The 25,574-nt window shown below is 38.7% G+C and overlaps 2 protein-coding genes across 4 annotated transcripts in view; one reads left to right on the top strand and one right to left on the bottom strand.

The window, feature by feature from the left end:
* The window catches only part of LOC137993713 (transmembrane protein 115-like), an 18,278-nt gene extending 4,439 nt beyond the window's left edge, over window positions 1–13,839 (bottom strand). For 2 of the 3 annotated variants that reach the window (XR_011121914.1, XM_068839697.1), the window contains exons 1-9: window positions 13,628–13,839; window positions 13,418–13,548; window positions 10,969–11,038; window positions 9,864–9,938; window positions 8,523–8,614; window positions 7,713–7,827; window positions 5,567–5,766; window positions 4,392–4,544; window positions 2,373–2,574 (exon numbers count right to left, since the gene is read on the bottom strand). Coding sequence is in view for 2 of the 3 variants with exons in the window: in XM_068839697.1 (XP_068695798.1) it covers window positions 2,379–2,574; window positions 4,392–4,544; window positions 5,567–5,766; window positions 7,713–7,827; window positions 8,523–8,614; window positions 9,864–9,938; window positions 10,969–11,038; window positions 13,418–13,548; window positions 13,628–13,654 (1,059 nt within the window). In the remaining variant the exon portion in view is untranslated. Of the gene's footprint in view, window positions 2,575–4,391; window positions 4,545–5,566; window positions 5,767–7,712; window positions 7,828–8,522; window positions 8,615–9,863; window positions 9,939–10,968; window positions 11,039–13,417; window positions 13,549–13,627 lie in introns of all 3 variants that reach the window. The other variant, XM_068839696.1, reaches the window with a different exon arrangement.
* A 9,115-nt stretch (window positions 13,840–22,954) lies between these two features.
* Window positions 22,955–24,762, top strand: LOC137993716 (uncharacterized). The gene has a single exon (XM_068839700.1). The coding sequence runs from the start codon at window positions 22,984–22,986 to the stop codon at window positions 23,887–23,889; it is 906 nt and encodes a 301-aa protein (XP_068695801.1). The 5' UTR covers window positions 22,955–22,983; the 3' UTR covers window positions 23,890–24,762.
* The last annotated feature ends 812 nt before the right edge of the window (window positions 24,763–25,574 follow it).

Genomic DNA, 25,574 nt, shown 5'->3' on the forward strand with positions numbered 1-25,574 from the left:
TTTTAACAACACAGACGGTGGTTCAGTTGAAGATGTTAAGCAATTTTTCAAGGAACATCTTAAATAAACAGTATATTTACACTTTCCTTAATGGTTTTACAAACACTTTAACCTAATCTCTGCAACCTAAAACACGTCCCCCACTGATTGCAGTATGAATTAACTGGACTATTTCTCTTTGATATCTCTAACGGAAATACGGGCAACGTTACCTCGCTGGTGGTCTCGTTACTTAACTTAATCCGCTTTACACAAAAAGCGTCTATCAACGAGAAATACTGTGTTGAATAGATTGCGTACCCGTGGAAAATTTACCTACGGGTACCAATATACCCTTCTTGGCCTATTCGGTCATCATCCTCTAAAAGCGAGCAAATCTTCCTATTTTTGAGCAAAAATTGACGGCAAAGTTCAATGTTTGAACGTTACTAAAATACATAAACTATAAAACTGTTTGAAAAGTTTTGACGACGTTTCAAAGTAACTTCACGCTATTACAAAGTCAAACATTCGGATTACATATTAAACAACTGGAAATATTTAAGATAGTAAAACAATAAAAAAGTTTTTTTTTACCCATGTGGGTATAATTCCCCAACATTAAAATGAATAAGTGTCAGGTAAATAGTTTGGAGCGAATCGGATCAGTCTGGGTGTTCAGCGAAATCTTGATGTCCATGGTGAAAAGCATTTCGTAAATCAAGGAATGTCGGTCGGTTCGCCCACAACTTAACCTTTGGGCGAGTTAAAGTTTCAGAGTTTCTTGTCTTTATGCATTTTAATAACGTTCTAGGGTCAAATCTTTAAAAGAAAACTAATCCAAATCAAGGCAAATCTTCATTTTCTTACCCCTGTCCGTCCATATAACAATAACATTAGGCCGTTTATACGAGAGAAAACAAGCCGCAGCTAACTCCGGCCGCGGCTTACGTAAGACGCGAACACCCCGTATAAATGGTACAAAATCTACGTTCACGGCTTTCTCAAGCCGCGGCTTTTCCTGGCCTGGGAGTTTATACTCGTATAAATAGTTCCTTTCGCGTATTATGTACGCCGCGGACAGAGTAAGCCGCGGCTTATTTTCTCTCGTATAAACGGCCCTATTGTGGTCGATCTAGATTACATAAATTTATGTCTGGAGAGATGACCGAAGCAATACTTTCACAACATGAAGTCCTTCGATAAAATATATTCACTCTGGAGAATCTGAGTTTTATACCCATAACCAGAGCTCTCACTGAGAATTTAAGGACGTTCGCGCCAATTGATGCTGCGCATTTTTTCGCGCATGTTACGCACACGTCATGCATCGAAGACCACGAAGGTAAACACGATGCTAAAGGCGCAAACATTTTCCACAAGAATGGAACGTGAAAGCATGTGGCATCATGGGATAGCTGTGGACCCAGGTCTTCTCGGAAATGTCACGCAATGGCCTGACAGTGTGAATAGACAATCGCTTTGAGAACGTCGCAGCGATTTTACTCTCTTGAATGCTCGGTGACCCCGATTTTTCTTTCCGTAGATCACTTCCTTTCCTGATTTTGTCCATTTTAACAAAAGACAAATAAAATCTGTACGTAAGAAGTTACAAATATTTCGCCTTTTATGCTCTCGTGCGACCGAAGTTTTCTTTCTTAGACTAATATGTATCGTTTTTCAAGGTCTATTTCACCTCAGAAAAAGACATCAGCCGCAAAAGGTTGTTTAGTTATATTAGTTCTGTTGAATTGAGCACGTTTACCCGATCTAACTTTCACTAATGTACTTTTTTTATTGCTGGCAGTTGCAAGCTAAGATCGCCTTAAAATAACGCAAGCTTCTAAAAGTGCACCTCATGATCTCGAAAACGAGCACGGTGACCCCCCATTTTTTTTGCCTTTTTGGCAAAAGTAGATCATTACCTTTCTGCGTGGCAAGTTTAAAAAAAAATCTGTACGTGGGAACGTTTTGGGCGCGAACGTCCTTAAGTAGCCGTGTAAATGAAATTAGTAGCTGTGGCAGGAAAACGGGCACTTCACCAATTTGAGACAGTACCCTTGCTGCCGTAAGGCAATTGAAGTACTGTTCCAACAAAGCGTTTCTGAGAATTATTGGTAAAAGATCGAGTATTTATCATAATTATCATTAACTACAGTTATATAGGATTAATCTTTAATAGGAAATAAAGCAAAGGAGATATAGTGCCTGGGCCTCCATGCTTTCTCTAAAGCCAGCGAACACTATGGTTGCTGACACTTGTATGAAATATCCACTTTTCAAGTTTGTCAAGTCGTTTCTTACAGTCTCTTAATTTTTCGCTGTCGAATAAAATTATAAGAAGTCAGATAAGTGTATTGTGGTCAACACCATTCATGGCATGCATCGGATACCTTGCGTTACGTAGGCACACTAGTGCTTGTAGGCATTCCCTCGGTTCTTTTGCTGGTGCCCTGATCAACCACTATCTCTGGCATCTGATCGACAGCATCCACGGAACTGTCTCCATCCTTTCCTGGCTCATCTAATGACGGCCAGCTAGTATTTTGCTCCAGTTTTTGAAGTCTCTCATTTAGAGCCTTGAGAGCTTTTTGCCTGATGAAAATAAGATTTAAAGAGAAAAAGAGCCGCAATGTCATTACAGCGGAATTTGCTCAGCAGTAGCAGTGCATTCATGTAGAAGGTGCTAAAATTCCTGTGATGGAATTTTCTAAGTTTCTCGATATGTTTTGGGTGATGTAGCAGCTGATCCAAAGATAACTCGCCATTGGTTTGCAACCCTGACCCCAAACAATAGCTAAAACAATAGAAAGAATGACATATCATTGTTTCCCGCAATGGTTGTGAACCAATGGCGAGTAATCTTTGGATCAGCTGCTAATTAAGTTTAGATTGTCCTACTCTTTACTGTTTTCATTAGTTTTTGGCGTTATAATTACCTAGTGTTAAGGTCATATTGTAAGTAAGCTTATTGTTTCTTTCGTGTTAAGGTTTCGGTAAAGGCAAATCAATTTTTTGCAAATCTTGAATCGGTGGACTGTGAAGTATATTTTTCCGAGAAAAAAAATTCTGAAAAATTAATTTCAAAACCGCTAAATAATTGACGTATTATGTCAATCACACGCGAAATGATTGGGTGTCAATTGACAGCCTTCAAGCGCGATCGGCTAACTTTGCACGTGCCCGAACGCTGATTGGCTCAGCATAATTGGCTTTCAAGTAGGAAATGGAGATAATTATTCAGCAAACCGTGCAACCTCGGCGACAAAGAGACCCAGGGAACGAGGTTGCAAACCGTGAACTGCACGCGAAACTTCGAGCTCGATTTTCTAAGGCTTCATTTTGACGCCAGGATTAGTGAGGTGCCTTCGATTCCTTGGTGTTTTGTCATCGACGGCGCATTTGAAAGTAGTTGTACATTTTAAGGGACAATCGTTTTCAACCCTTTTTTAGTATTTATTCACTAATGAAGAAATCACACTGTAAGTATTTAGACTGTTATGTTGTTGATAATAATTTTATTAAAAACAATAATTATTATGGAATACGTGAGTTCAGGGCCGTAGCCATTACGAGGCAAACCAAGGCACTTACTTGCCTCAGTCATTTTGTCTTTAAAATGTACTCATCATAAACACCTAAAATACCTACGAAGAGGATTTAACCATGGACATCGCCTCAGTCATAATTTTTTTCTGGCTACGGTCCTGGTGTTATAATGCAATTGATATGAGTTTTGTGGGATATCAGTAGCCTTTCGTGCTGGATAGCCAAACAGCGCGACTCCCCAGCGTGTACAGCGCAGGGTATTGCCAGACGGTCACCGATCCAGGTTGTAACCTTGATTTCCTTGGGCAAGCCGTAAATCTATCACATGAGATCGAGGCTATTTGTGCCAGAACAAGATGGCACCCAAACGATAAAATCGTATGGCTCCTCGAATGCAATAAAATTATGCGAGGAGCGAGGATGGCACAGTCGGTTAGTGCGCGGCCTTGGTGCAAGAAGTCCTGAGTTCGATTCCCGGATCTCACATCCTTGTTTCGACTTCTTTCCGTTCTGTGTAGCTTGAGTAGCTTTAAATACCCATAAAACGGAGCACTGATGGCGAGGGGGGAGTAAAATGAGTGCACCGTCGACCTCAGGTTTCTCAGTTGAATTACTGTAACTTGCGAGTTATCGACGTTAAATATGGTTGCTTTACTTTTAATTTAAATACTTTTATGCTAAATATGGCAATAAAATAGCCATTAATGTAGCAAAGGTCTTACGATATAATATGGGAACATTTGACGGTTACAAATTGTTTATATCACGTGGTGTTACATTGTACATGCCTTGGACATTTTTGCTACCTCCCCTAAGATTACATTGTGGAATTGTCACAGGAAAATTGTTTATTTCTTTCTTACCGTCTTCTCTCTGCATCCACAGGATCCATTCCAGGTAAACTGATTGTAATTGCAGATGGTGCTCCTACATCATAAGTTCGAACGGGCTTGTGACACACTTTCAAACGAACAAGGAGATTGAACATAATCGTTGACAACGTGTTCACTGGAGACCTGAGTTAGAAGAGACAAAAAAGAGTTTTCTTCTAATAACATTTAGTTGCAGAATTTGAATTCAGCTAAAATTGGAATAACCGAGCACGAATCAAAATTCCACAATAACTGAGCACTTTTGGATTACTATTAGCCTGTTTGCAGGCGCTAATTTGAGCTTTCAAGCGCGAGACTCAGCACGGCGAATTCGGTCGCCATACTGAAAGCATGGAAGATCTGGGACGAGTGACAAAGACAGAGGGAAGGGGCTAACTTTGCCACTTGTCCGAGATCCATGGCGACTGGATTTACTGGACTTCGAATCTCTCAAAGCCTGCGCTTTAAAACACAAATTACAGCCTGCAAGCATTTTAGATTACTCTCGACAGTGATGACCAAATAAAAATACATTACATTTATGAAAAGCAAAGCCAAACAAGTACATGTACTTCATGTATAGAGAAGGATACAGAAGGAAATAGTCTTGGCTTAGTAACAGTACAGGGCTGGTGCAGTGGTGAGAGCACTTGCCTCCCACAAATGTGGCCCGGGTTCCATTCCCATACTCGGCGTCATAAATTGTGTGAGTTGAATTTTTTGGTTCTATACTCTGCTCTGGGAGGTTTATCTCCAGGTACTCCGGTTTTCCCCTCTCCTCGAACACCAACGTTTGATTTAATAAATTTGTGTTAGTTTGTTGATTTCAGTTTACAATGTCCCCAATTAGTGCTCCAGCGCTAGAACGACTAGACACTTAAATAAAGTTCCTTTTCTTTCCTTTCCTTTTCCCTTTGATAATAGACCTTTTTACCGATACGGCGGCCATTTTGATTTCTATTGTTTCGAAAGACATTATGGGATGCCCAGGGGGCAAATTAATATGTATTTGCCCCCTGGGCATCCCATAATGGCTATTCGAAACAATAGAAATCAAAATGGCCGCCATATTGGTAAAAAGGTCTATTGAGTTCCAACCAAATTTCCATTGTGTTGAATTCCTTTGCTAGTTTTAAACGTAAAATTATCACACTAGTAACACTTACTGTATAGTTTCGGGAAAGAAGCTTGCACAGGAGAAGCTGTCGCTAAGATCTCCCTTGACTCCTTTGCATCGTGGTTGATAAAATCTTAAATAGACCCAGCCAATAAGAGTGCCTGATAAAGCCATAACCAGGAGGATGCTAGGAAGGAGTCCGGTGACACAAAGAACACAGTATACAAGAACAACTATAGAGGGAACATGCTGAAGCAAAAACATAAAATTATTTGAAGAATTTAATACATACTTCATTGACCACTCCCCATAGGGGCTTTTCAGGGTCAATGAAACACAATTTTAGAAACAACAGAACAGAGAACAATCAACTGGCTGGAAAGAAAACCAGTTGGCTATTAATTATTATACAAGTGCAGCAAAGAAGTTGAACCAGGGACTACCAGGAACAAATTCAACAAGTGGTCAGAACAGGTCTTGAAACTGGGATTCTCGGATATCAAGGCAGTCATGCACCCTCACCACTGAGCCATACTGCATCCTAATACCATTTGTAAAAGTATACCACAATACTTAACTATTAGACCTGTAGCCCACAAGGGCTGCGGGTCAGCAGCCCATGATGCAAAGCATAAGTCCACTAGATGGGTAATACATTTATTCATTGATGATGTAAGGTACACTTTACTGTACTTAATAAGGTTAATACTTTTTTTATTTGGTTTATTCATGCTTCAGTAATGAAGGACTGTTAATACATGGAATGTATCTCACCATTGGAGAAGCCTTTTGCTATCATTATTTTAGGATAAGGTTGATAACATTAATTTGTTTCTTATGAACCTAAGATAAGAAGTAATGGAGTTTTAAAAAGGTTAAAATACAATGTAGCAACACTTGGGTAATACGTGCTTGTACTGATACTCAACAAGCCATAAAGAAAAGCAGAAATGGGTATTATTACCCAGGATTTTAAAGCAAATCTCTTTATTGGAGTGATCATAAAATTTCACATAAAATTTCACGCCATCAATTTTTTCATCCTTAAAAAGAAAGAACTCAAGGGACCTTAATTCATGTCAATAGCTACACGTACAGCATACAACAAAGCTGTTTTCAAAGCCCATAGATTGCTTTGTATACCATGGAATGGTATGGGACCGGGGGCACTTAAGGAGTAATTTAACACATAATTATTTTCAAAGTTTTCCCTAAATTGACTGAGTTGTGAAGCGATGAGGGCAATTTGGAAACCTTTGAAAACACAAGATATTAATACTTATTCGCACAAGGGCACAATGCAATCACATGTCTATCATACAATGCATAAAGTGCAAAATAATAATCATCGAGGGAAGCCAGCTCAATACCACGACAAATGACGTTCAACTTTAATAATGGCCGAAGCTCATGGCCTTGAAGCGGTCAACTCTGGTTCAGAGCTGGGGTTTTTTGCATTTAAAAATTTCTTCATTTGGATATAACATAGCTCGTGTCTTTTCTAGCGTGTGCAGCTTTGATCCTACGTTTGTCCATACGTGTACACTGTACATGCATTTGGGCATCAAATTGGTGTCCTGAAATCGCCAACTTTGTTCCAAGGAAAAGAGTTGCAAGTCACACACTTCAAGGTCACATCAGGGGTTTCAATAGAAGCCGGTTACCGGCGGTATACCGCCGCTTGCTTTGCCTCACACCGCCGGCTAGTTTGCCTTGATTTTCACTAAAAATGCTATCATAAACTTGTCAAACTGCCGCCTTCAATGGGCTACCATGGACGGCTATTTCAGAAGTTATTGAAACCCCTGCACATGCTTTTGTAAATGACCAATCAAGTTCAATGAACACTTAAATCTTAAAATTACAGAAAACACTTGTTCATTCGCTTAAGGTTCAATTCAATAAGATTGTAGAGTGTCAACAGAAATAGTGCTTTAAATGTATTTTATATGTAGACGGAAAGCAGCTTAATCAGAGTCACAATCAGGCAGAAGATTCTTTTGTAACATTGCTTGGTCTGGATAAGCTGGATATCCTTCTGGATAAGCAATTCAATCAGGATCAAGTAATTACAAAAAGTTGATTACAAAAAGTGCCCTAATGATTAAGAAAAAATTAATGCCCTCCATCTCAGGAAATTTATCAGTAGTCACTAATTTTGCCCTGTATGTGATAAGATCTGCAGTTAAACCAACCTTGACACGAAGACCATTTAACGGTAAAGGGCTTAATTCCTCTTCAGGCTTGATTTGTTTAAATGCAACCATCATTCCTGCTAAAATTCCTGTCATTCCACCAAACTGAAGAAACCTTTATGTAAAAGAAACATAATAGGTTCACAGGGTTAGGGGGTATTTACATGAGATCGGGACGAACTCAGACCGCCATGAGTTCGTATTGCCATCCATACATTAACTTTTCTTATTTTTTGTGTATTTACATGTATGAGACTGGCCTGATAAATTTTAACTCATTTATTCCTGTAAAGGTTGCAAAAATTTTCAGGTACAAATCCCGTGCAAGTTTCTCAGAGGTGCATAGCAAAGGATACTCGGAGTTTGGGTAGCCAATCAGAGTGTACCTTCAACGCAATCCACTGTTTTAGTACAGTGTATATACTAAAACCAATTATCTGGAGAAATACATGTATCTCTTAGAGGGCAGTAAAGACCTAAACTTCTTTGCTATGGTTGAATGTCCCTACAGTGTATCATGACAAGGATCACTTGAACTATCAAACTCTTATAATTTAACAAATTTTATCTCTTATCAGCAGTGGGTGACAATCAGCAACAAGTCCTTGTTTTACTTTGCTAGAGACCAGCACTCATCTGTAGGTTCATAGAATGTTTTCAGACAGTTTTTCTCAGTTAATGTCTTTTACAATTATTTTTAATTATTACGTATGTTCTAGCATTGCACTTTTCCGTGAAGAGTTACTTTTTGGACAAGTCTTGAACTGAATTACGTTTTTCAATTAATGGTACAATGAAACCACTTCTTACCACATTTCAGTGTCAAATGTTGCAATATAAGTGATCACACAAACAGCAGAGGTGATCAGTGAGGTTCCTACATCCAAGATAAATACAAATTTCTACAACCAAAGAAAGAGAAAAACATTCGAAAAAATTAAAATCCAGACAACTGTAATTGAAGATTGGGTGAATGTTTGATAATAATGTTCTTGAGTAACATTTTGCCATGATTATAAAACGTTTTGTAGTTGGGTTTTGCAAGAGATTACAGTTAAAAACTTGATTAAATTACTGTTTTCACCTGTTAGTTAGGAACCTACAAGTTGCTTGTAAGTAGTCCTTTATTGCTCCATTTTCTCCTTTTTTTCTTGTCTGTATTTTCCATCGTTTGTTTTTAGTTTGCCTAATTGTTTCGTAATTGAAGATTTTTATGGTATTCTTGAAACATCCTTGTACAGGCCTTTTTTCACTTTGAAACTAAAGATCTGTGAACCTGATGATTTGGCAGCTACGATAACTAGTTTATTTTATACAGTTGTAATAAACACAATTAAAGAGGTTCTTGAAAAGCTCAAATTAAACCTCTAACTCCCAGTAGTGACTAATAAGACTTTCATTAAACTCGGAGGGTGGTCCAACACACTCAGTCTGTGTGAATAGGGAGGGAGAAAACGTTGGCAGATCAACTCAGTCCGATTAAATCAAGTCAACTTGTCCATCTGACTCAGATTGACATGTGAACTTGAGTCAATCTGATAGAGTCAATTTTGTCAAGATTTTCTGCCCTCCCTGTGTGGGTGTTATCTTTGTCACTTGCAACCTGACTTCCGGAGAGACAGATCGACATTCACAAAGACAGGTTGAGTCAACCAGACTTGGATGGTACAGAAACTGTCATGTTTCGTGTGCCTGCTTTAGGAACGAGGAAGGTTTGTTACTTTGTCTTTCGTGGGACCTGACTTCCGGTGTGACATGTCCTGTATTAGCCACGATGGGTCAAGTCGACCCAACTCAGATCATATAGGATATAGACGATCTGACTCAGATTGGGTGCATTGGACATGAATGTTAACTGATTGTGTTGGATGAGTTTACCGGTCACCCGGAGATGCCCTCAGGCAAGGTTGTCAATGATACTCTCTCAATGCATTGCAAAGTGCAATAACCTAAATATACGAACTCAGAGTTTCTGGTTCTTAGCACGTACAATAAAATAGTATGGACATGGAAACCCATGGTACCAGGTAATGTACATGCCCAGTGTGCAAACTCTTCCTTACAGTCCTACACTGTACAGATATCTCGTAATCATAAGGACTTCCAATCTAACGTTCCCTAGTACAGTACATGCATTTTATTGATCTTTACCAAAAACTCCAATGCTCCCCAGAGAGGCTCTAGTAACTGGCCACACAAGACAAACACACCCACATCTAGAAATACCTGCCAATGAAAATTAAAATGAAGTTATAGTCATACACTGAACAACAATTTGTTTACAGAGTCAGAGTTCTGGATGCAGTGCAATATTAAAATGCAAAATAATTAGAGTAAAGGTAAATTTATACCACCTACATTGTACACCAAAAAACACTTCCACCTTTGCATGAGAACATGAAGTGAGAGAACAAATCTCTGTGCCCCATGATAATCATTTAAATTTTGCTTTTAGAATGTTACCATGCTGTGAAGGTTGTTCCCAAAAAGCATGAACCAGTCCACTTAATACCCTAACTGATCAATAACTTAAAGGTATTATCCTTCAAACTATGGTCATCTGACACAATGAACAAAGGATTTCAAATAATTTTCACTAGAATATTAAAGGCCAAATATGGACTGGGGTATTCTCAACTCACATTTTCTCAATCACAATCATTCACTATACAACAATTTGTATAAAGAATGGTATCTTGCTTTACAATATGGGATGAATGAAAATGGCCAATTTTAATTTTTTATGACATCACACTTTCGAACTCTATAGAGTTGCATTAGCAAATGATTTTTTTCCCTTTGTAAGTAAAATATCTGGAGAAGTCGCAAATTCACGACTTGTTTTCACCTCTGCTCTTTTGAAATAAAGGGTTAGCAGTTGCCACTTTGCTGTTACTTCTGATAAAATAAAGAAAGAAAAACTATTTTGGGACACATTTGTACTGTAATTTAGCTGTGATGTTACATGTAAATGCACAACGCCATTCCCTCAATCATTTGCCATTTTCAGCAGTTCATTACACACAAGTATTGAGCGCTCTTGTTTTGTTTTGTTAAATGGCTGGCACCCCAATGCAATGCGAACGAAGACTGCCACTAAATTTTCGTCTTTTGATGCAAAATTGCGAGTGAAATTTTTTTTTTTAATTTTGAGACCTGATTACAATATTATTGTCAAATTTGGCACAAAAGCACAACATTACTCTAAAAGTCACTTTCAATTGCAAACCAAGAAAACAAATATATTGCTCCTTACATTCCATATTCTATATTCTGTAAAACATCCTGTGATTAAAGTCCATATTCTAAAATGCGGTGGAATAATGCTGAAGAAAACAAGGTAAAAGGTATTGGTCAGAAACATACCAGGGAACTGCAAATTAAAGGTTGTAAAATCCATCCGTCCATACATACCTACTTACTTAACCATTCCCCATAAGGGGCTTTTCAGGGCCAATGAAACACAATCAATGAAATGACAACTATTAACAACAACAACAACAACAACAACAACTGTTAAAGTGGTACTATGATCAAAAAATCATTTCCTTTTCTTGTTCAGATTTTGAAAGTGTGTTCGCTCAACACCTAACTGGCAAAATTTTGAGCTTTGAGTTTTATCCAAAGGCTGTCTAATTTGAGTGTAAGTTTTGGATTTCATGGTCCGCCATTAATCACGTTCAAAACTGGCCGATTGGACCTCAGAGGGTTGGATCTAGAGAAAATGACGTCATTTACTCACTAGCTTAAAATTTCAGCGTGTAAGCGCAATTTATTATATATGCAAAACACGGGTTGAAAACTCGGAAAGCCCGAACCTCCCGTGCTGCATATTAATTAGGCCGCGTACACACACATTGCATTCTTAAACTAGTGAGTGTTTGACGTCATTTTTTCCTCGACCCAGCTCTCTCAAGATTTTAAAGTTACTAATGGCGGACCAATAAATAAGAAAATTCCAGCTAAAATAAACAGGTGTCTTTTTAAAATCAGAACTTAAAACTTGGGTCAGTTAGTGTTTAGTTAACATAGTTTTGAAATCCAAAATTTGGTCATAGTACCACTTTAACAATTCTAACTGGCAGGAGAGAAGCGTGTTGGCCTTTTACAAGTACAGCCGAGAATTTGAACCATGGACAACCAGGATCAAATTTGACAAGTGGTCAGAACTGGTCTTGATCCAGGGACCTCAAGGCAAGTGTTCTAACCAATGGGCCACAGGGATCGCGTTAACGCAGAAATCGTGCATTTTTACGCAAATAAAATCCAAAAAAATGCATCATCGAAATTTTAATGCGTCCCAGGACGCAAGGCACTGACTTAAATAACTCACACAACTTGCTTTGATTTATCAGTATATTCTGTGTTTGTAAAACTGTTGGAGCGATCTGTGATCATAATTGAAGTTCTAACAAATGGGGTTAAAACATCTAAAAAGGTTAAAACTAAATTTTCGACCGCCTTCTGCGGTCTTCTTCAGAGGAATGTACTCTGCAAGTCACTGAATGCAAATATATAGCAAAAGACGTCACTGTTCGTTGCTCCTAAGGGAGGAAACCAGTGATGCGTAAACTCTTGGAAAGGGTGCTCTTTCATTAACAGAGTTCTTGTCCAGGAATGAATGTAACGGCTCTAGAAAAAGCCTTTGTCGGCCGGTCCTATGCATATGCGTCAATATTAATTCCAAGTTGGTTACTCTATTTTTCTCATAATTTAAAACATACTCTTTTTCTCGCAGAGCGTCACCAAGATTTTGGGACCCCCAAAAAATGCTTGGGACCCCAATTTGGCCGAACATGCGGGTCCCAGGACCCAGATTGAAAAATCCTAGTGCCATCCCTGGGCCATACTGCCCCCTATAAAATTGACATACATATTGTATCATAATGGGAGGAAGGCAATGTTGCCAAAGGTTAGGGCATTGCACTTGCCACATGGAGTTCCAGGGTTCAAGTCCTACTGGGTAGTCTACATGTGCACTTAAACTCCACAGGTGCACTTGCAATTAGACAACTGTTCTGCCTTCTCCCAGTTGGGATTCTTAAAATTCTTAAATTAATTGATTCAAAAATTTGTTTCATTGACCCTGCAAAGCCCCTGAGTCAACTGCATACCTATCACATAATACTTTGCAATTTGACTTTTAAGTTACCAATGCATTGTAGAGCATTAAAAGGCACTTCATACAGAAACCTTTGTACTATGTTATCCCATAAAACACTGGTTTTATGGTCCCTCGACAAACTTTTATTTCAATCTACAATTAATTTTGTTTTCTCATGTAGTAACGGAAATAATCAACATCAACAAACACTTAAATTATATACATTATAAATCATTTGCTTCAAATCTAATAAAGTAGCACTCAAGAAAAATGTGGGTATCGAATACACTATACAGAATGGTAGCCATCAGTCTACATTTTTACAAGTGTAGTTAACGCTGTTCGTTGATTTATCGATGGATTTACATCATTACAATCATTTTAATGCTTGCTTTCATTTTTTTTCCTAACTAAAAGCCAGTTCAATTAATTTTATGAATATTCCTTGGAATAAATTCTTTAAATCGAATCACCATAAATAATAATATTAGGCCGGTTTTTAAAATAAAACCTAAATCAACGATTCTAGACAAACCTCGTGCACTCTTCAAGCTAAAAGTGACAGTCAAATAAAATTTACAAAAATTTAAAAAGAACTTACTATCCCGGTGTAACTGCTAATGCAGGATAAATGCTTTTGTCAGCGAAAGTCAGTATGTACAACAGACATACAGTAGCACAAGAGAATTTAACCACCACCGATGCATCGCCAAGAGACTTGTTTATTTGTGTCTAGTAAAGAAGAAAAGTGATATAAGCGAGAAAAGCAGAGAATACCTTGAAAATCAAGAATGTCATAATGGCCTTTCACCTTCAGTTGATTCAAATTGATCGCCATTTTGTTTAATAGTTTTATTGCGCACACGCAGTGGAACCGATGACGAGTCCAAAAGTGACGCGAACCTTGGATGCGATATCAAAGGCACAAAATTATGCATCTATTTTGCATTTTCGACTCTTACATCTAGTACTAGGAGGTGAATAATTTTAAGCCTTTAAAAATGTGGATCTTTGTTTTGCAGAAACGGGCCACAAAGTGTGAGTAAAATCAAAACCCAGTCTCTCTCTTTTCTACAGGTAAAACAGACAAAGCCTGGGTTCTAGAGGCCATGGTTATGTGAACAATTTCTGTGCTCATTTACCAGGCCTTTGAATAAAAGCGAGGCTGGAGTTCACCGTGCTTTGATACACCTCATTTGCTTTTCTTATGTAAATCATGTTGCTGTAATGCTAACAAATTTTATTTACATCAGAAAAGCGGTGAGGTTTGTATCGAAGCAGCTTCAAAGGCCTGGTAACTAAGAACAGGACTGTAAAATGGTCTATTCCCTATTTTCGAATTCCCCAAAACATACTTTTGTTTGCCCCCCAAATTTTGCATAAACCATTGTTTTCAAATGCTCTTGGGACACTTGAAAACAATGGTTTATGCAAAATTTGAGGGGCAAACAAGAAGTATTCTGGGATATTAGACCACTTTACAGTTGTGTGCTTAGTTACCTGACCTTTGAATGAAAGTGAGGCTGGAGTTGACCTTGCTTTGATAGAAACTTCACTGCTTTTCTTATGTAAATACCTACTGATTAGCATGAGAACAACATCATAAGAAAAGCAGTGACGTTTCTATCAAAGCAAGGTCAACTCCAGCCTCACTTTCATTCAAAGGCCAGGTAACTAAGTACACAGCTGTAAAATGGTCCAAAGGGGGTAGTTTCTAAAGAAATTGTGGTGCTGCGTCGGTGGGGAAGAAGTACACGAAAATTTTTGGTTTTATCAACGGAGTTGATAATGTACGGTACCGTGGTCAATTTACATTATCAACTCCGTTGATAAAACCAAAAATTTTCGTGTAAAATGGTCTATTAATTAAGCAAATTGTCAAATTGTCCCAGCATTGCACCCGAGCATTGTACCGGCAAGTGACACAGTGTAACACCGGATATCAGTCACACGCGCCTATCAATGACTTTTTTAAATTTGGGTGGACGTCAATCAAATGTTTGCAAAACGAATTGGACTGCCGCCAAGTGAACTAGACTATTGTCATGGAAACATTTGATTGAAGTCCATCCAGAATGAACAAAAAGTCGTTGAGGGGCACGTGCGACTGATAACCAACTGAAGGGAGACACCATTTGGCTATTTAAGAAGTAGGGATTTTACGATATACGAATGGGACGTCGACGCAAAAGTTACTTACAATACAATACAATACAATACAATACAATACAATACATTAAACTTATATTTGCGCAATTATCAATACCACCGATTTTCAATTGCGCATTACAATATTGATTACATTATATAAATATGCAATAACTAAAGGTGTATGAATAAATGATGGTAAGAATCTAATTACAACAAATAAATAATAATCAAAATCAAGCTCGAAATCAAGAAGCTAAAAGGAATCACATTTAAGAGTAGCGATTCATTAATAAAAAACTTTCTGAAATAATGTCTTCATAACTTTCTGAAGCTGTCTGAAATAACAATGTCTTGATAACTGCACTATCGTAAATCTTTCTCGATTATTCTAGCCTGCGTAGCTAGTGGGAAATTTTATCGCGAGATTATTTAAACTGATGGTTGCGCCTTTGTGTTTTGGCCGCTAGTGCGCCGCATCAGGCATGTTTACGAGTGGTCACCACTCGCAAAAATTCCACGCGGCTTTTCTGCTTCAAAACCGTTCGCTCTCGTGGCCAAAACACAATGAAGCCATCACCGATTTACTCGCACGTGTTTAAATCATCCCGCTATAAAATATCCCGCCAGCTATAGAGGTTTTGCACGGCAGCCATGTTGCATGGCACGAACAATAGATTCTTTTTCCTATGGGAACAAATATTCTTTCTAATGCAAAACATTTTCATTGTTCCTGCCATGCAACATGGCTGCCGTGCAAAACCTCTCTACAGGCTACAATTATATCATTTCATGGTACAATGTTAGTGAAGCATCCTTAAAGTAAACTGAGTACGAGCGGTTTCAGAGTAAAAATCAGTTGAATGAAAGGTTCACATACCTGTATGCTTGCGTTGTCGTCAAAGCACAAATTTGAAACTTTAACGTCGTTGTTATGCAGAGTACCGCAAAAAAGTGCTAAATTGTGCGTCGCTCGTACAGCCTGATTATTTTTTGTTTTTTAATCCAATTTTATTACTGTTTTGTGGCGTCTCACATTGAATTCCACTTTGCTTAGGGAGCTTAACGCAAGAAAGACGACGGCGGCTACGAGAACGTTGTCTAAAAATATTATTTCCCGTTATTGTAATAATTTTACGATTACTCCAAGTCGGTTGGTATAATCATTGCAGGATTAAAATTATTATTATTTGTGTGGGTTTTGTCACATTTAGAGAATTTATCGTCAGGTGTTCGCGTCCTCCAAATAACTGAGCGGGCAGTGTTCTGTCAAATCCACGATCATCTTACAGTAAACAGACTCTACCCTAAGGCGCAATCTGCTTATCGTGAACATCACAGTACAGAAACTGCCCTGTTGCGAGTCAAAAACGATATCCTACTCAACATGAACCAGCAGCGTGTCACATTACTCGTGCTTCTGGACCTTAGCGCAGCATTCGACACTGTAGATCACACCATATTGCTGGACCGTCTGTCCTCTGACTTTGGCATATCAGGGCAAGCCTACTCGTGGTTCGACTCCTATCTTCGCAACAGATTTCAGTCTATCTCCATCAACGGTAAGACATCGACCAAGTTCCATACAAAGTATGGCGTCCCACAGGGTTCCTTTCTTGGGCCTCTTCTGTTCGTTCTCTATACAAGTAGACTGTTCAAAATCATCGAACATCACCTTCCTGATGTGCATACCTATGCGGATGATACACAACTGTATGTATCATTCAGCGCAGACTCAGGCTTTGAGCAGTCAGCAGCATTAGAGGCCATGCAAAGTTGTATTGTGGATATAAGGAACTGGATGCTCCAACACAGATTAAAGCTAAACGATGACAAGACCGAGTTTATCGTAATTGGCATCAGACAACAACTTGCCAAAGTCAACGTAGATTCCTTACAGGTTGGAGAGAGCATAGTTACAGCAGCCAGCAAAGTAAGAAATTTAGGCTGCTGGTTCGATGACCAACTCAAGATGGACACGCATATTCTTAACATCTGTAGATCTGCATTTTTTCATCTCTACAACATTAGGAGAATAAGAAAATATCTTAGCTCTGACTGCGCACAGACTTTAGTGAATGCGTTTGTTACCAGCCGGTTAGATTTCTGCAACAGCCTGCTCTATGGGTTGAAAGGTAACCAACTACAAAAACTTCAGCGTGTCCAGAACGCGGCCGCCCGTGTCATCTCTAACATCAGCCGCTATGAGCATATTTCACCTTCGTTATACAAGCTCCACTGGCTGCCTGTTAGCTACCGAATCCAGTTTAAGATATTATTGCTTGTATATAAAACTCTTAATATTATGGCCTTGCACCCCTGTACCTATCAGAACTCATAGAACTGAAAAGCCTGGGAGATACAACCTGAGAACCAACTCGGACACACTCTTATTTAAGTATCCTGCGTTCAAGAGTCTTACCACTCTTGGTGACCGCTCATTTACAAGTGCGGCACCAAAACTCTGGAACAGTCTTCCCAAGGCAATACGATGTGCGAACAATGTAAACATTTGACAAGGGTGTGGTAGTTCCTCAAAGATGACACCAGTCGGAACGGCACTCCATTTTAGGAGAGAAAATGAAAATTTATCCTCAAGTGCTGACGTTCTTCATAAAACCAAAAACTTGGCTATTTCACGTTGTTGTTATGCTGACGACGGCAACGAAATGGACAAAAGTGAAAAACGCACGTGCAGGGCGTGCAAAGCTATTGTTTTTACCCACTAAATATGCAAATTCGTGACGTTCTCGTTGCCGTCGCCGTTGTCGTTGCTTAAGCTCCCTGTTGTTGTTTTGCTGACGACGGCAAAGAAATGGACAAAGGTGAAAAACGGACATGCGGGGCGTGCAAAGCTATTGTTTTTTTCCCCACTAAATATGCAAATTTGTAACGTTCTCGTTGCCGTCGTCGTTGTCGTCGTCGTTGCTTAAGCTCCCTATTAACCCTCTGAGTCAACCCTTTCCCGTATCTTTCTATTTTTAGAAGCACCTCTCAGGGGGGGTTTTAGTGGGTGTTTTCACAACAGCCAATAATCGTAAGAGACCTATGGTCAGCCATTTATTACGTCACATACATATGTGAAGTATGTGAACAACTTCACGTATGTTCTCAGTCACATACGTCACATACGTCAAAATATAGTACTTCTAAAAATAGAAAGATACTGGAAAGGATTGACTCAAGCGTACAATACAGATGGAAGCTCCGAGTAATGGGTTCCTGGCTATAGCCAGTTTGATATCTGAAAAGCGCGAATGGAATAATGGCTTTATTAATCAAAAACATAATGATAAAGCGCATTTTACTTTTGACTTGACGTTTTGTATGCTACAACATACATCTTGAGAAGTGACGGTTGAACAAATTCAAATATGATAAGTTCTATGGGTTTGTAAATCTCAAAGTAATATTCCAGAGTACCTGTCGAATCAAGCCTTTTTCCCCTATAAAGATCATTTGTGCAAATCACAAAAATCCAAAGTAGTTTATAAGGCATCTTGTTGGAACCGCAATGAGTTTTACATTGGTAAAACGAAAGGTCGCTTACTTGACCGTAAAAAAGATCATTTCAAAGCACTCAAAGGGATCTGTCAAAACTTCCGTGATTGCAGATCACGCTGTAAAAACTGGTCACAACATAAAATGGGACCATTTTCAAGTTTTAGCAAATGGTAGCTCTGACTTGCATTGTAAAATAAAGGAAACTTTATTAATACGTGACCTTAAATCAGCGTTAAACAAAAACGTTAGCAGTGAAAAACTGTGGCTTTATTTAACGGTCAGTTTTCACTGCTATCTATTTATCTTACTATTTTTATGTTATTCTCTCTATTTGCCAGTCTTCTTAATTATATAAATATAACTAACTGCAGACAGTACTGTTTCGGCCTTCTGGGCCTCATCAGTGCAGTGCTGATGTCTGGGATGGAGGTTAAGCTTATAAAGCCACCCTAAATGTCCCCACATGTGGTACATCTAAGCCATGCCAGAGTGCTCAAACTAGCGAGCTAGTGATCATGCGCAATTGCTAGCAGCAATGACTCATCCCAGTAGAGTGCTCAATTTGGACATGAAAGCAAAAGCTTTGTAATGACAAAGAGCTATATATATACATATATATATAGATAGATATAAGATTGTGATGGAAAACGAGGACGGACAACTTCGAGAGAAGGAATATGTATACAGTAAACATTCTAAAAATGATGAAAAATTTAGTAAAAAACGTTTCGGTTTGTGACCTTCATCAGTTGCAGTGCAACTGATGAAGGTCACAGACCTAAACGTTTTTTATTAAATTTTTTATCATTTTTACAATTTTTACTGTATATATTTTCCTTCGCTCGAAGTTGTCCGTCCTCGTTTTCCATAACAATTTTAAATTATCTTCTCGAGGTTTGGACTGTGAATCCTTTTGGATCCTTCTGGCGCAGCATCTCTGTTGGCTCGAAGCATTTTAACTTATTATATATATATATATATATATATATATATATATATTTATATATAATGAATTGAAGATTTCATCAGCTATTAAAGTGCTCAATAGGTAAACTAGAGCAATGTAGATTTGTAGGGTTGGATTATTTGGTCGAAGAAATTTATTGCTACTCAGAGTTTCATGCTCCTTGCGGAGCAATCATCAGGAAATGCCAAAAATAACGGATGCAAAAGATGATATACAAAATTTGAAAATACAGAACAATGCCCACTGGCGTGACGTGCAGAAATGTGATTGGTTAAGCGAGTACGAAATTAAAGAACGTACTCGCTTAACCAATCACATTTCTGCACGTCACGCCAGTGGGCATTGTTCTGTATTTTCAAATTTTGTATATCATCTTTTGTATAAGTTATTTTTGGCATTGCCTGATGATTGCTCCGCAAGGAGCATGAAACGAGTAGCAATGAATGTCTTCGACCAAATAATCCAACTCTAGAAATCTATATCTATATATATATATATATATATACATATATCATATTTGAATTTGTTCAACCGTCACTTCTGAAGATATATGTTGTCCGCAGGAACCTGATGTCGTAGCATACGAAACGTGAAGTCAAAAGTAAAATGCGCTTTATCATTGTGTTTGTAGCCGCTGTTTGTTTTATGTTTTTGATTAAGTTGAAATGGCCAAAGAACAAGAATATTTATGTTGCTTTATTAAATTTCGTAAAATTGTGAACGCTTGGACACTTAGACCACTTTCGATAAATTGAAATTCAGCTTGGCAGCGAGGTCTAGAGGACATAAACAAAGTAAACTGGATGAACATGTTTATTGGCCCATATCACTCAATGTCCAAACAAAAGATTTTGCCCGTCGAACCTCTCATTCAATAGGGAGCTTTAGCAACGACAACGGCGACGGCAACGAGAACGTCACAAATTTGCATATTTAGTGGGCAAAAACAATAGCTTTGCACGCCCTGCACGTGCGTTTTTGATTTTTGTCCATTTCTTTGCCGTCGTCAGCAAAGCAGCAACGTGAAATTACCAAGTTTGAAGTGTTATGGAGAACGTCAGCACCTGGAGATAAATTTTCATTTTTCTCCCCTAAATTAAGCGCCGCTCGTAGCGGTTTCATTCCTGAGGGACTGAAACACCTTTGTCATATTAAAAGGCTTGGAATAGTCGCGAAGTGATCGCAATAACGTGAATTTATGTTTTTACATGACGTTCTCGTTGCCGTTCCCGTCGTCGTTGCTAAAGCTCCCTAATGTGAGGCTGGACGGGCAAAGACAATGCAAAGACAAAGTCTTTATTCCCCACGGACTCCAAAATGGCCGCCGATTCATTTCTTTTGTTTGTGTCCTCAAAGCCTCACTATCAAGCTGAATTTTAATATATCGAAAGTTGTCTTCTCGTAAGCTGCTCGAGTCAGCTCATGATTCAAATGGGTCATCAGAATAAACAAATACCGCTAATTTCGCTCAACTTTCTCCTAATTCCTATATATATGTATGGAATATAAATAGACATCTCCTATTCACGAAAACTACGAAAATTCTACACAAACGGTAAATCCGGCATGCGAGCTGTTATTTAATGTTTGACCTCCGATACTGCGTTTCTAGCTTTCGGATTGGCTCTCTCGATCTCGGTTATCAGCTCACATACCTTATGACTTAATATGGATACTGACTGCGTAAAGTATCATTCCAAGCTGGAAACTGATTGAATTTAATTCCCAAGTGTCCAGCATTCAGAATTTAATAAAACATGGCATTTTTGTTAAATAACCGCGACTGAATGAACCAATCAGAAAGCTAGAAAAGCAATATCCGAGGTCAAAAGTTATATAATGACAGGAGCCAGACTGAATCGACTGTTTGGTTTTCCAACAAACGAAGCGCAATCCCATTGTATCATTATGTGACCTAAAAAGGTATTAGTTGCTGACAAAAACCAGTAAAACAAAAATGGCAATATAAAATAATAGATATAGAACACAACGGACGAAGAAAACATGAGTTTCCACGCTACTGAAATGCCCCTTCTGAATTTTTTTCTTTCTCGGTTTCAAGGGATGGTGAAAGTGGAACGCCCTCTCTTTGCGTTTAATTCTTGCGCACCTAAAATTCACGGCTGCAAACGTACTTGACTGGCAAGGTACTAACGAGCTATTATGAGTGTAACGGAAAGAAAGGTAATACTTCAACGCTAACAAGGTATGTTTGTTTGTTTGTTTGTTTGTTATTTATTTGTTTGAGCACGTTAAAGTTTTGGCAGCTATTCAGCTGATGTGGACCTGCTATACCCACCCACCCATATACTCAAAGAGGACAGCCACAACACCGGGAACTCCATCCCCTACTCTTCTCGAATACTGTGTGGGTTCTTTAACGACCACAGAGAACTAATGAACATGGAAGATATAATGTGAGACTGGGCCTACGGTTATAGTCCTTATCCGAGAAGTCTAACCATTTGCGGATGTTATTACAAAGGGAGCGCTTTCTCCTCAGTTATTTAAAGACCCTGAGTGTTGTTCCGGCCGGAGTCGAAGTCACAACCTCCCGCATGGCAGCCCGGTGGTATGCTCAACCAACTGAGCCACCGGTGCTATTTTAGTTGGTTGAGCAACTTAAATCCCGAAAAATAACCTCGTACGGGATAAACTTAAACGAGCAACCGGCAATTAGTGTAGCATATGTAGCACAACTGCACAAGGCACACGGTCATAGGTTCGAATTCCGTAGGGTTTTCCGAACTTCCATTTTTTCATGATAGTATAGTTTACACTTGTTGATTCGAAATACGTACGTGAGTAAATAATCACTGTATGCTACGATTGCAAGCTATTTTTAGGAAACCAATTGTGATGACAATTATTGAGCGGCATGATACAACATTTTATTATCTTCATTCCTGTTGTTAATAGCTCTTAGGCACCGCAATCCGCTGCTTATTCCCTCATGTCTCGAATGTAAATTGACGAAAAGACACCGGTCAGACCGGTCACATTTCCTTGCTGTTAGGCTTCTACAATGTTTGAAAATTTCATTAGCTTTTAAATGCAGGTTAATTTTAATTAAAAGTTATTGCATTTCATCTGTGTTGCGATTTCAGAAGCATACCAATTGCGTTTAGTCACAAAGGCTAGGTTAATCTTTTTGGTGGTCGGTGAAAAAAAATGGACTGCGGTATTTTTATCACGCATACCCCTGATTATTAATTAATAAAGAAACGTGCACAGATGATCGCAAATTTTCTTGGAGTTAATCAAGGAATTACTAAATGTTTGTTTAGTCCTTGAAACGGAAGATAATAGCTTATTCCGTCGTGCGATGATTAATAGATTTTCACGGACATGTGGAAGAGCAAACAAAGTAATCTTAAAATGGACAAAAGACAACCAAAATAAAGCGTGAAATCTTGCAAATGAAAGCGATCTTTAATAAAAGAGCTATTGTTGACTTGATTATTTGCGAAGTGTGGGTAGTTCCATAACACACACACCTTAGGCATTTCCATACCAAGTTGAGCTGCATCTTTGAAAACTGGACAAAAATGCAAGGGAGAAGGAATACTCAGACTAGAAAAGAGCTTACGACTACTTTGAAACAAACAGGCATACTTAACTATCAAGAGTCAAAAAAACTGGGCTCTTCAGTGGACAAGTTTCAAAAAGAATTTGAACAGAAAGTGAAGGATTTGTCCATGCAGCAATCCCTTCTCAAGGCCTCGCAGCGAAAACGAGATTCTCGCCGAGGATCTCTGCCGTCCAGTCCGACGTTTGAGCTGTTGTGTGATGAGGAATCGAGAAGAGGCAATAGGCATGCCCTGAAGAATTCATTCTCAGATTCCTCTATATCCCGGTGCGCATTTAACCGAAACGCTGTTGTCAAAGAAAAAGGGATGAAACTAGACGCAAAAACTGGTGCTTCGGAATCGACGCGTCTCAAGCTTCCAAACATTTTAAACAAGCAAGCGGGTAAAGAGAGAGATGCAAAGTTGATTGAGATACAAGAAATCCAGTTCTCAAGCTTTTCAGATAAGAACATTGATGATAAACCTGTACATTTGCGGCAAGCTAAGCCAAATCCTAAGCTGGGATCTCTAGATATGACAGGAAAACTCTCGAGCGGATGCTCAGCTTTGATAACAGCTTCTCCACCGACGATGAGAACAACCCGTAGAGGAAGTATTCAGGTTTCCCCATTAGCCATCGGAGAGTCAGCCACGAACAGTAGAAGTGTAATTCGGAGAGGTAGCTGCCCTAATTTGGGGTCTAAGTGGGAGATCACGAGGAAACATTTTCTCGGCTTAGAAGTAAAAAAGAATAGTTCGGACGATAAAGAGTCGACGTTTGCAAGACAAGTCCAAGAGATGAAGAAATGTCGATATTTGAGATTTCCGAACTCGATCATAGAAGATGAGGAGGAAGATACTGACATTGTCCTGACAAACAAATAATTGTTTTTTCTTTCCTGCTTGACGCCTCTGGGTTTCAACCAGTTTCTGTGTTCATTTAAGTGTGCAATTTTAATGAATTTGCATTTGTATTTAATTTTGAGAAAATGACGAAACCTTGAGTTTATAATACATGTTTCGACAAAAACTTCTTCCATCCTCAGTTAGTCAGAATACACAGCGATGGAAGCAGTGAATTTATAATAAATTGGTTTTTTATATAGTTTCTTTAAATCCTCAAATAGGTTTAGACACACACAATACACGTAAATCGCCGAGCTAGTCTAAGCGCGTAGTATAGGGACGCTGGATAACAACGCTAAAAACCAACTTCCGATACATTATTATATCTCTCAGATAGTGCACGCGCTGTAATTGGCTAAATTAGCGGGCCGTATTCTACAGTACGGCCCGCTGTACAGCCCGATAAATTTAAAATTTCGACAAAACATCATCTAGCGAGTTTTTCATGTCATTTCTGTTGCATAAACCCGTACTGAAAACTGTTTGAATCTTGCAAGCAACTATTTCAAACTTAACAGCCAAGAAGATTTAGTTTTTGGGACTTTGGCACGGCATTCTTTGTGGCAGTTGAACCTTCTGCTTCACTTTGACTAGTTTCCTTGCCCGCGCGCCGGTTAACCTCAGAGATATAATAAATATCTTACTAATCTCGGTTTCTCGGTCCGTACTGTAAGTTACGGATCCTTGTTTTTTCCCGTTGATTTATGGCCCGCGCGCTTCGCGCTTGGGCCATAAATCAACGGGAACTCGGTCCGTAACTTACAGTACGGACCTCGAACTCGGTTAGTAAGAGGTATTTACGTTAACTATGACAAACATGATCAATAGCAACTTTAGATAACAAAATTTAGGTTTCGAACATCGGATTATGATACACCTTTACACCTTCTTTCCCTTTACTGTGGACATCGCATCAATTAATTCATTCACATCAAGACAACTCTCCTGATCTTGAAGGATTTTGAAAAAAATAAATAGATAAATAAAATTGATATTTAATTGATAAATAGGAAATGGTAATGTGAAAAATAGTAACAACGGAATGAAGTATGCCGTGAAAGTGTGAGAATAAAAAAATAGTTTAAGATTGACATAGTGTAATTGTTGATTCAAAGAGGGTTGTTCTCTCTGAGTATGAATAGCCTCTTTTATCTTGAGTTGAAAACTGGTGGAGGCGTGATCTAAAAGAAGAAAACATTTGCGATTCGTTTAATTGATATTAATAATATCATTGTCAAATTAAACTGAGATGTCACAAAAATATTGTTAGTGTAATAACGTTTCTTATCCAGGCAATATGTCATGCATGCGATATTTGAAGGCTGCTGCCTCGCCCTGGCGAAATTGTAGACAGGAAACAGGGATCGCGGTGCTTGATGGTTAGGCTGAAAGACCACACGCACCTCGTTACAACCAATGAGAGACGCCTGGAACGAGGCACCAAGGGTGCATTTGATCAACACGTTCTCGCCCATGAATTCGCGATTATCCCCGGCCTGAATTGTTAATTTGCTTTAAATTCACTACTATCGTGAATTTTGGACACTGTGTCCCAGGACTTGCGGTAGCAGAGAAAATAAGGAAATAAAAAAAATCATATTCGTGAATTGGATTTGAACCGGGAGTTTCTATTCTATAAGAACCGCTTCTTTTGTATTGTTTAA

Source organism: Montipora foliosa, chromosome 2 (genome assembly GCF_036669935.1).
Source record: "Montipora foliosa isolate CH-2021 chromosome 2, ASM3666993v2, whole genome shotgun sequence".
Taxonomy (NCBI): Eukaryota; Metazoa; Cnidaria; class Anthozoa; order Scleractinia; family Acroporidae; genus Montipora; species Montipora foliosa.